Source organism: Phycodurus eques, chromosome 8 (genome assembly GCF_024500275.1).
Source record: "Phycodurus eques isolate BA_2022a chromosome 8, UOR_Pequ_1.1, whole genome shotgun sequence".
Taxonomy (NCBI): domain Eukaryota; kingdom Metazoa; phylum Chordata; class Actinopteri; order Syngnathiformes; family Syngnathidae; genus Phycodurus; species Phycodurus eques.
This window is the reverse complement of record NC_084532.1, coordinates 9,787,642-9,804,681: the sequence shown is the minus strand read 5'-3', so window position 1 is coordinate 9,804,681 and position 17,040 is coordinate 9,787,642. Positions and strand designations below refer to the sequence as shown.

The 17,040-nt window shown below is 45.4% G+C and overlaps 1 protein-coding gene across 2 annotated transcripts in view; it reads right to left on the bottom strand.

Annotated features, from left to right (window-relative positions):
• Positions 1-3,109: 3,109 nt before the first annotated feature.
• Positions 3,110-17,040, bottom strand: part of arhgef18b (rho/rac guanine nucleotide exchange factor (GEF) 18b) — an 86,567-nt gene continuing 72,636 nt past the window's right edge. For both annotated transcript variants that reach the window (XM_061682871.1, XM_061682872.1), the window contains 3 exons: positions 9,599-9,950; positions 7,917-8,060; positions 3,110-6,766 (listed from right to left, as the gene is read on the bottom strand). In XM_061682871.1, the coding sequence (XP_061538855.1) occupies positions 6,456-6,766; positions 7,917-8,060; positions 9,599-9,950 (807 nt within the window). In that variant the 3' untranslated portion in view covers positions 3,110-6,455. The remainder of the gene's footprint in view (positions 6,767-7,916; positions 8,061-9,598; positions 9,951-17,040) is intronic.

Genomic DNA, 17,040 nt, shown 5'->3' with positions numbered 1-17,040 from the left:
TGTTCTAATGACATTAGGTTCCCCTGTGGGTGTTTGTTTCAATCCACCTTCACGTCTAAGCCATCGCATGGACTTGGTGTGTTTTGTTATTGAGTGAACTGTTATGCTGGAGGTCGCCTGAGCGTAGCGACATGGAGACTGGACGTAATGGTCCAAACAGCCCGAGAGAGACAGACAGAAAGGAATCTGCTGCTTCCCTCCAGGGAGGAAACAGCCTGGAATAATAATAGTTGAGAGGAGACAAGAAGAAAGCCACTAATGATAGCAGACAATACAAAAAAAAAAAAATTAAAAAAACAAACAAAAAAATGTCAGTGTTGCAGTGTCTTGGCCAAGACACTAAGATACACACAAGCACAGACAGACACAAAAACACACAAACCCACACAAAGACACACACTTACACAGATAGACTGACAAACAGACCCATGCATGCACTAATGCGCACAAACATACACACACAAACAGTGATTCTCGACTGCATTTTCCTATTGTCCTCACGGAGTGACCCACTTTTAAAAAAGGTTAAGCACAATAAAGAAAATGCATTGTTAAAAAAAAATAGCCTCTGAAAACAAAATATTGTATCAAATTTAAAAAACAAACAAACATCCAGAGCATTAATGTCAAATCAAATAAAAATTAATAATATATGGGAGTCCACACACACCCGCCACCATTTAAATTTTTAACTTCCCAGAAAACAACAACACATGCATTGGGCCCTGCAGATACATTATTTGCTTCATTCACTTCAATGACTAAATGAAGAAACTGTATGCTGAACAGACTTAATGTGCGTGTGTACGCGTGCATACGTGCGAGAGAGAGACAGAGAGAGAGTGAGAGAGAGCGAAAGAGGGAGATTAAGATTACAGCATGGCACACATCCCCAAGAAGCATGTTTTACAGTGATTTATGACCATAAAATACGGCTAATGCACTGCCACAACAGCAACACAAACATCGGCAATGTACCGCAAGGTGTTTTCTTAAGTTAGAAGTAGGCTGAAATATCCAGGCAAGACAGCACTACATCTTCAAACTGTTTTTCGGAGTCTGTAAACACTCTGTCTTCCCCCCCCCCCCCCCCCCCAAGAAAATGAGTCAATTTGATTTGCCCACGAAGGCTTTGCGTGTGGTCATCTGACTGCCTTGTGCCGTCTGATTGGTGAATTGAAGTTAAATGACACTAGTGATCACGGACTGGCGCAACGGCGCTATATGCGGAAGTTAAAGATGAAGTCTAAAAATAGATCGTACACGCATTAATGGACAAATAAAAGTAGCAAACGGCATGTTGATCACTGTAACGGAGTAAAAGTATCTTATTCTTCTTAAGTAAAAGGAAAAAGTATGGTGCATTCAAACTAGTCTGACAAGTACAATTTATCCAAAATGTTACTTGAGTAACCGTAACGGAGTAAATGTAGCACGTTACTAGCCAACTCTAATAGCGGGGCATTCAAACTTTGAAACAACGTATGTTGATACTGTTGAAACCGAGGACCCCCACCCTCGCAAAAATGTTATCTGCCCGTCTGCGACCCATCCATTATGGGTCCACAACCCTCTTCTAGGTCCTGACCCTTCAGTTGAGAATCACTGTACTAACACAGCCTGACACATGCATGCACTAACACACAGAAAGATTGAGAAATACACACACACACTAACACACTAACAGAGAGCGAGGGAGGACCTGACTGGTTGAAGCAAACCACCAAAACCAGAACATCTAAAACTAGAGCTTTGAGGATTCCTATATAATAAGAGTGACATTCAGGCAGTGCGTGGTCGGGATATGCTTCTACATCAACGAAAGATGGTGTACGGCCGTCACGGAGCTCAGCACACACTGCAGCCCGCATTTGGAGTCACCTTTTTTGAACTGTAAACCCTTCTGCTCGCCGCGTGAGTTCGCATCATTCATTCTCGCTGGCGCCTACATTCCGCCTCAAGCAAACACGAACGCCGCACTGCTAACGCTCGCCGAGCAAGTCAACAAAATTGAAAAAAAAAAACACCCGGTCTCACCCCTCATTATTCTCGGGGACTTTAACTTTAACAAAGCTAAACTCAACCACGAACTCCCTAAATACAAGCAGCACATCGACTGTACTACCAGGGAAAATAACATTTTGGACCACTGCTATACTACGCTAAGTCTGGCATGCATTCCAAACGCTGACAAATTACAAGCGACGATCCCCCCAAGCTGAGAACAATAGCACACTAGCCAATGACTTGAACACCTTCTACTGCAGATTTGAAAAGGACACTTTCACACCCCACACCCACCCGGCCGCACCACCGACAACAATCACACCTCTGACTTCTGCGTTAACCATTCACGAACAGGATGTGAGACGCATCTTCAAACAACAAAAGATTAACAAAGCGGCAGGCCCAGACCATGTGTCCCCATCCTGCCTCAAAGTCTGTGCAGACCAGCTCGCGCCAGTCTTCACACAGATCTTCAATAGATCTCTGCAACTGTGCGAAGTACCATCATGTTTCAAACGATCCACCATCATTCCAGTCCCCAAGAAACCTACAATCTCGGGTCTCAATAACTACAGCCCTGTCGCCTTGACATCTGTGGTCATGAAGTCCTTTGAACGTCTCGTGCTGGACCACCTCAAGAACGTCACAGGTTCCCTGCTGGACCACCTGCAGTTTGCCTACCGAGCGAACAGGTCTGCGGATGATGCAGTCAACATGGGACTGCACTTCATCCTAGAACACCGCGACATTGCAGGGACCTACGCGAGGATCCTGTAAATAAATAAATGTACCGGCATTACCAGATAACTAGCAACCCTTTATTGCTCAGTGACTGTTTTTTGTCAATGTCTTTATGTCTCAAAAGTGTTCTCTGTCAATGGACTTTCTGTTGTCGTACTAGAGCGGCTCCAACTACCGGAGACAAATTCCTTGTGTGTTTTTTGGACGTACTTTGCAAATAAAGATGATTCTGATTAATTTCATGACATATAAGTAATGATGCACAATGACGCATTGCACAAATGTGTGGTAGTTGCGCAACTTCAGAGATTTACTTTCACACATTGTTGGAAAAACAAGACAAACATATTTCAAACACATATTTCAAGCACATTTTGTTTAATTCTAAAACTTGTCTAAGGCAGCAGTCTGTGTCCACATGTTATTCTAACATCTTGCAGTGAATAAAATAAAAATGATACAAAAACTCTTTTGTCATGTGTTACAAATGCCACGACACAGCTGTTGGTAAATACAAACTCACAGTCATGATAAAAATAAGCCTTATAACAATCATTCATTTTCCCCTTCAAGTATGCTACTATCCAAAGTGACTAGTGTAAAAGTTGGCAGAGGAAATAAATGTATTCACGTTAAGAAAGGTCCAACACAAGAATAAAAACAAAAAAAACAAAACAAAAGTGGAAATGAAGATTAAAAGTGTCATGTTTGTGTTGGTGAGCAACTGTACAGTGATGAGAGTTGCTGGCGACATAGTTAAAACAAACATGAAGGTTAAACCGGCCAGCGTTTTAAGACTTGAAGCACAAATCCAACACTTTTTCTGCCCTCACTCTGCACCATTAGGGCACACGTGGAAAAACGTTTCTAAATAATGTATTGACTATTTTCTATTGCATGTATTTAGCATGTAATGTGAGTAACAGCAGACTTTTCACACTTTGTATCCACAACTAAGAAAAACCATGTTTAACATATTTGTGGATGTGATGTGTCAAATGAATGATGACTGTCTGTTAACAACATACTACTTACTTAAAGAGCCTGTTGCAACAATTTATGACTTTGTACAAAGAGTGGACCATAAAGAAGGAAAACAGTATACTTGAAAAACATGTTCAAATGTGTATGAAATTATGGCATTTTCAAAACAGTGTGGCAATAGTTTCCATCTTTTTTGATCAATAGTACTATACATCAAGAGTGCCTTTTCCATAGCACGGTATCAGCTCGGATCAAAGTTACTCGTTTTGGTTTGGTTTTCCACTTTAAAATAGTACCGCAGGAAACTGCGAAAACTACGCCACATTGAACGCATCAGTCAGAACTGGACAAGTTAACAAACAATTATGGGGGAGAAGGAGGACTTCCTGCATTTACTTCTCAATGTGTGGCTGTTGGCCACCAATTTATTTGAGCTGTGACTGAAGGCATCAAAATGGAGACTGTGGACAGAATAATGCAACACCCAGACCAAAGGCACAGTAATTCTGTGTTCGTCATTTCTAGCCATGCACCCTCAACTGTTACAACAACGCCATGATGACCAATCTGTCCGACCAATGCGGGACCAGCAGCAGCTGACCATGTACAAGAAACAGGACCTGGTAGTCTGTGTAAGTACTTACTGACAATACTTGCTTTGTCAAAAGGAAAGAGTCAATAGCGTGAAGTCATGTCAAACAGAGTTCACTACTCACAAAACTCATTCTGGTGAAATTTCAGAATGAACCTCTAATGCGTGAACCTAACCTAACCTCTTTTACGTGAACTTAATTTGACCTTCTCTAAACGTATGCCCAACTGTTCAATGTTTTAGTAATTTTTGCACAACTTGCTGTTCTCCAACAAGGAGCTGAACAGCAAAATGCATGTGTTTCCCCCCCCCCCACCCCACTTCTATGCCTTTCTGTGACTCTTCCAGTTCCTTTGCATCTCCGTTGCAACCTGCTGATGACACTCGAAGCTCAGTGGCCCCTTCCCTCTGAGAACATCCAGTTTGAAGGTCAAATTAATTTCACCTGACAAAGTTATAGTGAAATCTAGATTCATCTGGAAATTTCACCCAAAAGGCGGATATTCCTACCTTTTTATGAGTAGTGTAGGTACCATGCAGTGAAAAACAGACAAATGAGAACTGTTTTTTTTTTTTAATATGTCTAACATTTTTTTTTTTTTTTTTTTTTATAAATATGTCTAACATTTTTTCCCCCCCCCACTCTCCTGCAGGATGTGAGAGTCAGTGTGAGCTTCTCTTTGGTTGAGTGAAACAAATGGATTTTGCTACATCCTCTTAGTGACACATCACTAGTGAGGAATAGGAGGAAAATGGCAGGCAGTGCACCTTGACTTCAATGCAACATTTTTCAAACAGAGTGAATGTGGTTTCTCTGACCGTCTAGTAACTCTATATCTAATTAAGTCTGTACCTAATGTAAGAATTAGCACAAAAGACATTACAGAATGAACACAACTCTACACAATACACACATAACAAATGTTTGTGAAAGGATTCACCGCTTAAGTTAATGGATGTCATGGGATGGAGATCTCCATGTTTCTTCAGTCACAGTCAGGACTGACATCAGCTTTCTGCACAGTAACATCTAATGTCATCAGCAATCAATCATAAACGCATGCACACGCACACACACACACACACACACACACACACATGCCGTAGCTGGCACCTTAGGCCTGAAATAAAAGTGTCATGTTCCAACATATATCCCATATAAGATATAAACGTGACCCCTATTCTGAAAGAGAAATGATCAGCGGGCCAAGACATGAACATGTGCCTTCTGCACTGCGTGACTGCAGCTCAGAGAAGCGGAGGTATGGAAGTGGGAGGAAGTAAGGAATGTGTTCAAACAGCTTCAGGCGGCTCCGCAGCAAGGACCTTCAGGCTTTGTCCTGCGAGACTCAGCGAGATGGAATGACAGGATAGGGAAGTGTATTTCCTTAAAGCGGCAGGCCAAAAATATCAATCACTGTCACAGCAATAATATACCATATTATGATTAGATGTCAATTAAGATGTCTTCATCATAGCTCTTTTTAAACACGTCAAATTTGAAAAGGGCTTTTACCCTTAAAATTTATTGACAGGTTTTCAGTCCAGGGTGTACCGCGCCTCTCACACTCCCTAAGTCACCTTATACAGAATAAACACTTTAGTATAAAAACATGGCTGGATAGGGGAAGGAAAGCAGATTTTTAAGTAATTAATTACAAGTGAGTCAATGTGTGATGTCTAACATGTCCTGACTAGCTCATTTCCTGGCTTGTCCAAGCTGGAAAAAAGCACTTGATTGAAAATAAAATGTTCCAAGAAAGCATAATTAAGAACAGAAATTACTAAATTTGACATGGTTTGACAAACCATTCAAAAAAACAACCATAAAGGCTCATTCAAGAGTTAGGAATGGAGTATTTACACTGTGCAAATGAACCATCAAGCAGACAGCGTTCCATCACTTGGGACTTCCTGCCTCGGCGCACGCAAACTCGGGCCTCGGCGCCTCCCTTCCACGCTTTAGCACCTGACAGTCTTCACATCACCGGCTGCCATCTTTGGATCGGTGTACATCCATTTAATGAAGCTCAAGGTTGCCAAGCTTACGGTGCTTTTGTTTGGGTTTAGAGCAACGAGCAAAAAGAAGACCACCGTGTTTCAAAGCATAGTGTCTCAGTATCCAGCGAGTTTAGAAGAAGATGACGTCTTCCTTGCTGAGGTCTTCTGTGTTGATGTTGTAGGGCGGCGGGAGCGGCACACTGTGGCTGAGGCCGAGGCCCTGCACATGCACGTGGGGGTTCGGGCCGAAGCCTTGCGGCTGCACCGGGGCCGGGAACTGGAGCGACGTGGTGTTTTGCGAGTGGGCCGGGATGGCGGGAGGCTGCAGAGAGGGCTGAGCGGGCGGCACGGGGGGCTTGTGGATCGTTGTCGGGTGGGTGACGCTTACAATGGTGGATTGGAAATCCGGTCCAGAAGTCTCCAAAGGACTTTGCTGATGATCTGATGGTTTGATTTGACATAGGTAACAATGAGAGTTAATTTAATAGTAGTCCTGACTAGGGGTTGAACAGATTAGTTTACTTCAGTACTCTGCATTGACCTTTGAAGCTTGAAGTCAACTACGCTAATCACGTTTTTGGCATCTTGTCTTCCAATCAACTAATTTAATTAAGACTTTCGACTCGCCTGTTTGCCGCCGTTGGCGGAATAAAACAATCTTTGGAGCTCCGGCCAACATACGTACGAATCTAAGATGATTGTGGATGAGAATAGTGGTTAGCCTCACTAGCCTCAGCTATTCCAAGGAAGGAGGAAGGAAGCTCCACCTTCCTCACGAAAATATTATGTCCAATAATGTGGGGAACAACTGTGTGATAATGAGAACTTTATTCATATCAAAACACGTACCATCCTACCTCACGAAAATTATGTCGCTTTATAACACTGTGTCGTAACACAGCATATATGGCTGGTGTGTGCTACAGGTGTGTGGAAATATTTTAACAAAACTGACACTTGCAAAATATGCAGGTCCATCCTCAAGAACAATAAAAGAACAAGTGAAATAGAACCAGTGAACCGTGAATGCTTAATTTTTGAGAGCCTTGCTACGATGTCCTGTCTTACAACACACAATGCTATGGCTCACAAGACAAGACCGGCCGGCTTGTTGATGAGAAAAGCTTGCGCACGGCTCCCACTAAGGACAACAATTACATTTAGCGTAATGGTGAGTTGTATTTTGAATCATTTGCTTTTATTTGTTTCTATGCCGATCCATCAAAATATGTCTTTACGTGAAACCGGTCTGTGGTGCAAAAAAGATGAGGGTCCTGTGCTGAAAATATATTAATGACATCATTGATTAATTGACTTTGACTCAATTTTCATCACTTTACAGTCAACTATAAAAAAACTTGAACTTATTTGTTCAACCCCTAACCCAGACTTTGTTTCTCTTTATTGTGCAGTAACACCGTTAAAGTGTTAAATGTGGAATTAATCACAATGTAGAATGTGACACTGTTAGATGTTTACACAGGGAGAGGCCGAGAGAAGAACAAAGATGGGTGGGGTCGGTGAATATGTGTATAAAATTCATTCAGCTATGTGCGTGTTTGCGTGCGTGCGTGTGCGTGTGTGTGTGTACCTCCGTGATGATGGAGGGAGGGAGGCAGAGGAGATGCAGACAGCGGTGTTTGGTGGTGGGGGCTGACCGAGCGCTTGGCTTTGAGGGCATTGTCGTCACGCGCCGACAGCTTCAGGGGGAAAATCTGCTTCATGTCCACTGAGGCTGAGGAAGGGAGAAGATTAAGAGGGTCGTTTCATTGTGAAATTGGATTCTGACACTAAATTGGAGCAGCTTAGTTTCGCTCATTATTTGATAAACCATGGGGTTGACCCAATTCAAAGAACTAACTCGATTCTAACAAGCAAATTAAATGATAATGCTCTGAGACACAGTTTGGTTATCTCTCACAAGGCGTTGGAAAAACCTCTTTTTTTTTTTTTTTTTTAATGGGAATTACAATTCATTAAAGTGTATTGAAACTTGTGGTTGTACTTTGCAGTGTACAGCTAAAGTACATGGCACTGAGGGGTGTATTCTGTAATACAGAATCAGTGTCTACCCGTATCGATAGAATAACTGTAATGGAATAATAAATCATGTAACTGGGTACAGGCTGTGAGCAGATGATGTCGAAAGGCATGTAACATGAGCTATATTGATATATCATTTTGTGATAGTATCAGAAATAATAAAGCAAAAATTAGGAAGGTTATTATGGGTGTACAAAGTTATTAGTTCTCATTGAGGTCATGGTTTAAAAATAAATAAAATCCACACTTCAGATCACAGCATAGTCTGTATTTGTCCAGTCCACAGATTTTGGCTGTCTATCATGATTTTCTAATTCCTAGCAGTAAGCAGAATACTGTGCAATGTCTTGACTATTACTGTGTAAACTCCAAATGGCTTTTCATTGTCTACTGCTTTCTTTGTCTTTGTCTCTGCACTCTCTTTATTTGTACATTTACATTTTGGGTTAAAAATTCACAAATCTGTTAGTGTTTTAATTGCCATAATAGCAAGCAGCAGTATGCACATAAGGGTCTTCCAGAAATATCGCAGTGGAGCATAGCATCTCTATTTATCTGCTGGTTTTGGATCGAAAGCAAATATGACAACCTCTCTTTATGTTCTCATTTCTTGCAACAGGCTGCAAACCACACACTGTCTGGACTATTGCAGTAACACTTTGATAAATAGCCTGAGATTATCTTTTCAGCTGCCTTCCACACCAGCACAGCTTCTCTATTTGTCAAAATCAATCACAAATTTGAGAAACAAGCCTGTCGCTGCTACCTTAAAACAGAGCCTGTTATACTGAGGATCTTTTAAGCCACGTCTTGCGATGCTGGGCGCAGGAACGACTCCGACAACTGAAATAAAATTTTTTGAATACTTTAATGGCTCCTTTCACAATTTAAGATACAGTTTTTGTACTGCATCTCAACAGTGTGCAGGTGTACCTAACACTGTGGCTGGTAATCATAGATATAGAGTAGATTTGGTTTCACTTTTTTTTCTTCGTGTGTCAGGTCCTTTAGATGTGTGTGCACTTCAGTTGCTCAGGATACTTTTATTATAAGAAGATATATATATTTCACTGGTCTTCTAGGAAACCAACATTCTGTGAGAATGTTAATGTCCTTCCAAAGAGTCTGGGTGACATAAGCAGGTTCCCGTAGCAAATTCCTTATCAGGAGATGCCCTGCGGCTCACCTAGCCACATGATGATTGCGTCAAAATGGCGCTTGGCTGCTTACCAGTGCTGTCAGTGCGCTGGGAGGTCTTTCCGCTCTTAACTCCCTTGCCTTTGCCACTGCTGAGGGCGGCCAGCTTGGTGGGGATCTGCTGTTGCACCCCCACCAATTTGTGCTGCTGGTTTGTGGTGCTGAAGAGGTGCAGCGGCACCTCCGTCTTCAACGGCAGGGTGGAGGAGCTGGCGTCTCGCCGCAACGTCACCTCGGGCCGCTCGGGGTAGTCAGCTGGCGACACAGACATGCTGCCACGCACCAGGGACTTCGGTGGCAGGGGTGTGTCACAGAGGCTGGTAGTGCTGCTGAGGCCAGAGGATAAGAGGAGCTCCCCATTTAGACTGCCGGTCATAGGAGCCACCTGGAAGAGGAACGCAGTACTAAAGTAACTAATTACAGCAAATATTTGTATGAAAAACACAAGGCCATAAATCCAAAACAGTCAAAGGAAAAACAGAAGTACAGCGGGAACTGAGGATGGCTTCTTAGTGTCTCGTAACGACGTATTCTCATGCCGCTGCGCCAACTAGTTCTGATACTAGTTCCGTTCGTAACCTCAAAATGGCTTGTCTCGATTGAGAAAACATGTAAATGTACATGGATAAAAGCGTTGAGCTATATCTCGACACAAATGCATGGTTGCAGATGACCACAATGTACTGTATCCCACAACACCTTATCCAGTTATTTATGATACATCCATCCATCCATCTTCTACCGCTTATCCAGGTCGGGTCGGGGGGGCAGTAGCTTTAGCAGGGACGCCCAGACTTCCCTCTCCCCAGCCACTTCATCCAGATCTTCCGAGGGGATCCCGAGGCGTTCCCAGGCCAGCCGAAGGACGTAGTCTCTCCAGCGTGTCCTGGGTCGTCCCCGGGGTCTCCTCCCGGTGGGACATGCCCGGAACACCTCACCAGGGAGGCGTCCGGGAGGCATCCGAATCAGATGCCCCAGCCACCTCATCTGGCTCCTCTCAATGCGGAGGAGCAGCGGCTCTACTCTGAGATCCTCCCGGATGACCGAGCTTCTCACCCTCTCTCTAAGGGAGAGCCCGGACACCCTGCGGAGGAAACTCATTTCGGCCGCTTGTATCCGGGATCTTGTTCTTTCGGTCACGACCCACAGCTCGTGACCATAGGTGAGGGTAGGAACGAAGATCGACCAGTAAATTGAGAGCTTCGCCTTTCGGCCTTCTTTACCACAACGGACCGATACAAAGTCCGCATCAATGCAGACGCTGGACCGATCCGCCTGTCGATCTCCCCTCACTCGTGAACAAGACCCCAAGATACTTGAACTCCTCCACTTGGGTCAGGATCTCATCCCCAACCTGGAGAGGGCATGCCACCCTTTTCCGACTGAGGAAACAGTATATATAAAATGAGAATATATATATATATACTATATATGTATGCTTTTCTGAAATGCTTGACAGTTTAATTTGAATCCCAGTCAAATAAAATTAAGTGTGTTTCGCGTGGCCCTTTATGTTTTCTTTCAAGAATTGTACCCATCTTACAAATTCTGCCTGGGTAATCAAACATATGAGGACAACTGTGTGTTTTCTCATTCACTAAATATAAGTAGGCCTCCAACTTGAGCCAGGCCCGTCTCCACCAGGACCTGATGCCTCCTGCAAGCTGTGCCACATGAATAGCATCCTCCTCTTTTAAGAACTCTTATTCTGGAAAATAATTTACAAAAATCATTCTGTTTCACTTCATTTTTGACTATAACCAACTTCAAAGGCTAATCCCAAATGAATCCTCCAGGAAAATATTAAATACAATATTTTTCAGTTTTTATTGGCCATTTCTGAATTTGAAGTTAGTTCATTAATTGTTGTGACATAATCCTTAACATCAATACATTTAACATTAACATCCGTAATCTAATTAGATAATTGTAGGCGCGTTTCCTAATTAATGCAAAATGCAGTAGCGGATCAACTCATCACCGATGTTACGTGACCATGATCCGCAGCACCTCAACGCAAAAATAAAAAAAAGAATATCTTCAAGTATTCTCTTTGCAGTATTCTCTAGCATTTTAGACAAAAGTTAAAACATTAATGACCTCTAGGGGGCATTAAAGGACTGGCCACTGACATAAGTTTAGGTCAAATCAACATTACAACATGACTGAAATAATGGGTGCTAACTTACAGTAATTAAATTACTTTATTGCCCTTATTTTAACAAATACTGTTAATGACATGCTGACTCTAACCTTCTCACTGTCCCGGCCATATGGACGGGTGTTTTCCAAAGTTTGCGTCCATTTGGCCCATATATTTATTTTGTTTTGTGTGTCCACGCTGCGTCTCCTCCTTGTGTACATTCTTCAGGTGCCCGATCAAATTTGTTTAGATGACATTTAGAACATTTAGATGACGTTCCCCACAACGTACTTCAGTTGTGCACAGACTGCAAATAACTTACGTGTTGTTTGTCTGAGACGCCGCAAAAACGTTTCACAATGATGACGTGGTTTTTTTTTTCAGTGCCGCCTGAGGGATCGACGGTCACGGGCATTCAATGTTGGTTTTCCGCCTTGCCGCTGACATGCAGTGATTTCTCCAGATTCTCTGAACCTTTTGATGATATTATGGCACGCAGATGATGAAATCCCTAAATTCCTTGCAATTGTACGTTGAGGAAGATTGTCCTTAAACTGTTCGACTATTTTCTCACGCACTTGTTCACAAAGAGGTGTACCTCGCCCCATCTTTGCTTGTGAATGACTGAGCAATTCAGGGAAGCTCCTTTTATACCCAATTATGGCACCCACCTGTTCCCAATTAGCCTGTTCACCTGTGGGATGTTCCAAACAGGTGTTTAATGAGCATTCCTCAACTTCTTTGCCACCTGTCCCAGCTTTTTTGGAACGTGTTGGAACCATAAAATTCTAAGTTAATGATTATTTGCTAAAAACAATCAAGTTTATCAGTTTGAACATTAAATGTCTTGTCTTTGTCGTGTATTCAATTAAATATAGGTTGAACATGATTTGCAAATCATTGTATTCTGTTTAACACGACGTCCCAACTTTATTGGAATTGGGGTTGTACTTATTTCAGTCGCTGTATGTCCATGTCCAAAAGTTATTTGCATTTTTAGAGATAGATCATTTTCAATTCCTGTAGCTGTAAAGGCAAGATGTCCCAATACTTTCGTCCTTATATCGCATCTGTGGTTAAGTTCTGTTTGGAACCAGAGATGCTTGAAAGCAGACATGACACACGTGTATTGTAAAGAGTCTCCATGGCTCTGTGCCATTAGAGAAACACAAGCTGTAGCGCAGAAGGCGTATTTATGGGCCACAGATGGAATCAGAAACACATGCTGCTCTTTCTGCTGAGCACACGCTTCGGTAAGTTTGCTCGTTTGAGCTTTTGATGTGTTCTTAAGACGCTCAACGACGACACACACAAACACACAGTCGTCTAAAATGAGAGAACATAATACCCTTAATAGTCCCTGTGTACATAGATGCGTGTCTGCCTAAACAGGCTGTTTTGACACACAGGAGGACCATGTAAACGTCAAAGGGAACAAACACTGCATTGTACACTGAACTACAAGAGAGTGAAAGATGATCCACACGAGAACTTTATCATCTAATCTACACTGACCAAAAGGACCTCTCTAAAGAATAGAGAATACCTCCTAAGGTCTTTTTGTTCATAGTCCAAACTATTTTTCCCATATAGGAAATATCCTTCCATCAATGTTCTATAGTGTTTGTACTCCTTAGGGTTACAGGTGAGCTGGAGCCTATCCCAGCTGACTTTATGTGAAAAACATGGTACAATCTTGACTTGTCACCAGCCAATTGGAGGGCACATCTAGACAAACAACCATTCACCCCTATGTACAATGCATGTTTTTGGAATGAGGGATGAAGCTGGAGTACCTGATAAAAACGCAAGCAAGCAAGGGGAGAACATGCACAATAACTCCATTCGAGGAAGGCCAGAGATGAGATTCTAAGTTCAAACCTCAGAACAGTGAGGCAGATGTGTTAACCACTACTTCACCGTCTTACCTCCATAGGAAATAATGGAAATATAAATATTCGGCCCCTCCTTGAGCCGTCACCTTATTGTGGTGGAGGGGTTTGTGTGTCCCAATGGTCATAGGAGCTAAGTTGTCTGGGGCTTTATGCCCCTGGCAGGGTCACCCATGGCAAACAGGTCCGAGGTGAGGGACCAGACAAAGCACTCCAAAAACCCCTATGACGAATACAATTAATGGATTCAGGTTTCCCTTGCCCGGACGCAGGTCACTGGGGCCCCCCTATGGAGCCAGGCCTGGAGGTGGGGCTCGAAGGCGAGCACCTGGTGGCCGGGCCTGCACCCATGGGGCCCGGCCGGGCACAGCCCGAAAGGGTAACGTGGGTCCCCCTTCCCATGGGCTCACCACCTGTGGGAGGGGCCATAGGGGTCGGGTGCAGTGCGAGTTGGTCGGTGGCTGAAGGCGGGGACCTTGGCGATCCGATCCCCGGCTACAGAAGCTGGCTCTAGGGACGTGGAATGTCACCTCTCTGGCAGGGAAGGAGCCTGAGCTGGTGTGTGATGTTGAGAAGTGCCGAATAGATATAGTCGGACTCACCTCCACGCACAGCTTGGGCTTTGGTACCAGTCCTCTCGAGAGGGGTTGGACTCTTCCACTCTGGCGTTGCCCACGGTGAGAGGCGCCGAGCAGGTGTGGGTATATTTATTGCTCCCCGGCTCGGCGCCTGTACGTTGGGGTTCACCCCGGTGGACGAGAGCGTAGCCTCCCTCCGCCTTCGGGTCGGGGGGACGGGTCCTGACTGTTGTTTGTGCCTATGCACCAAACAGCAGTTCAGAGTACCCACCCTTTTTGGAGTCCTTGGAGGGGGTGCAAGATAGCGCTCCCGCTGGGGACTCCATCGTTCTGCTGGGGGACTTCAATGCTCACGTGGGCAATGACAGTGAGACCTGCAAGGGTGTCATTGGGAGGAACGGCCCACCCGATCACAACCCGAGCGGTGTTCTGTTATTGGATTTCTGTGCTCATCACGGATTGTCCATAACGAACACCATGTTCAAGCATAAGTGTCCACACGTGCACTTGGCACTAGGACACCCTAGGTCGCAGTTCGATGATCGACTTTGTGGTCGTGTCATCGGACATGCGGCCGCGTGTCTTGGACACTCGGGTAAAGAGAGGGGCGGAGCTGATCACCGCCTGGTGGTGAGTTGGCTCCGACGGTGGGGGAAGATGCCGGTCCGACGTGATAGGCCCAAACGTATTGTGAGGGTCTGCTGGGAACGTCCGACGGAATCCCCTGTCAGAAGGAGTTTCAACTCCCACGTCCGACAGAACTTTGCTCATGTTCCTGGGGAGGCGGGGGACATCGAGTCCGAGTGGACCATGTTCCGCGCCATCATTGCTGAGGCGGCCGACCGGCGCTGTGGCCGTAAGGTGGTTGCTGCCTGTCGTGGCGGCAATCCCCGAACCCGTTGGTGGACACCAATGGTGAGGGATGCCGTCAAGCTGAAGAAGGAGTTTTTGGCCTGTAGGACTCCTGAGGCAGCTGATGGGTACCGGCTGGCCAAGCGGAATGCAGCTTTAGTGGTCGCTGAAGCAAAAACTCGGGCATGGGAGGAGTTCGGTGAGGCCATGGAGAAAGACTTCCGGACGGCTTCGAGGAAATTCTGGTCCACCATCCGGTGTCTCAGAAGGGGGAAGCAGAGCTGTGTACACTGTGTATAGTGGGGATGGGGCGCTGCTTACTTCGACTCGGGACGTTGTGAGCCGGTGGGGAGAATACTTCGAAGACCTCCTCAATTCCACCGACACGCCTTCCCATGAGGGTTCTCTGAGGCGGGCTCTCCTATCTCTGGGGTTGAGGTCACCGAGGTGGTTAAAAAGCTCCTTGGTGGCAAGGGGGTGGATGAGTTCCTCAAGGCTCTGGATGTTGTAGGGTTGATACGCCTCTGCAACATCGCGTGGACATCGGGGACAGTGCCTCTGGATTGGCAGACTGGGGTGGTGGTCCCCCTTTTTAAGAAGGGTGTGTTCCAACTACAGGGGGATAACACTCCTCAGCCTCTCTGGTAAGGTCTAGTCAGGGGTGCTGGAGAGGAGGGTCCGTCGGGAAGTTGAATCTCAGATTCAGGAGGAGCAGTGTGGTTTTCGTCCTGGCCGTGGAACAGTGGACCAGCTCTACACCCTTGGCAGGGTCCTCGAGGGTGCATGGGAGTTCGCCCAACCAGTGTTTTGTGGACTTGGAGAAGGCATTCGACCGTGTCCCTCGGGGGTCCTTCCTGTAGAGGGTGCTTCGGGAGTATGGGGTACCGAACCCCCAGATAGGGGCTGTTCAGTCTCTGTCCGCATATCCGGCAGTAAGTCGGACTCGTTTCCAGTGAGGGTTGGACTCCGCCAAGGCTGCCCTTTGTTACCGATTCTGTTCATAACTTTGATGGACAGAATTTCTAAGCACAGCCGAGGCGTAGAGGGGGTCCGGTTTGGTGGCCTCAGTATTGCATCTCTGCTTTTTGCAGATGATGTGGTTCTGTTGGCTTCATCAAGCCGTGACCTCCAACTCTCACTGAAGCAGTTCGCAGTGTGAAACTGCTGGGATGAGAATCAGCACCTCCAAATCTGAGACCATGGTCCTCAGTCGGAAAAGGGTGCCGTGCCCTCTCCAGGTCGGGGATGAGATCCTGCCCCAAGTGGAGGAATTCAAGTATCTTGGGCTCTCGTTCACGAGTGAGGGAAGAATGGAACGTGAGATCGACAGGCGGATCGGTGCAGCGTCTGCAGTAATGCGGTCTCTGAATCGATCCGTTGTGGTAAAGAAGGAGCTCAGCCGAAAGGCTAAGCTCTCAATTTACCGGTCGATCTTCGTTCCTACGCTCACCTATAGTCATGAGCTGTGGGTCGTGACCGAAAGAACAAGATCCCGGATACAAGCGGCCGAAATGAGTTTCCTCCGCAGGGTGTCCGGGCTCTCCCTTAGAGAGAGGGTGAGAAGCTTGGTCATCCGGGAGGATCTCAGAGTAGAGCCGCTGCTCCTTCACATCGAGAGGAGCCAGATGAGGTGGCTGGGGCATCTGATTCGGATGCCTCTCGGACACCTCCTTGGTGAGGTGTTCCGGGCACGTCCCACCGGGAGGAGTTCCCGGGGACGACCCAGGACTCGCTGGAGAGTCTACATCCTTTGGCTGGCCTGAGAACGCCTCAGTATCTCCCCGGAAGAGATGTTTATTGAACACACTGGCACATTGCTCAGCCAGTGGCTCACACAACAGAAATGTGAGCACATACTTTAAGAACATATTGAAGAGACAGCTGGAGTTCAGCTGGGCTGTGTTTTCAGCACATTCAGCGGACACGCCTGCACTGACCAAGAGCTGAAAGGTCTCTATTTTGGAACCTCATTCTTGCCATACTTAGCAATTTTTTATTCATTCAAATTTG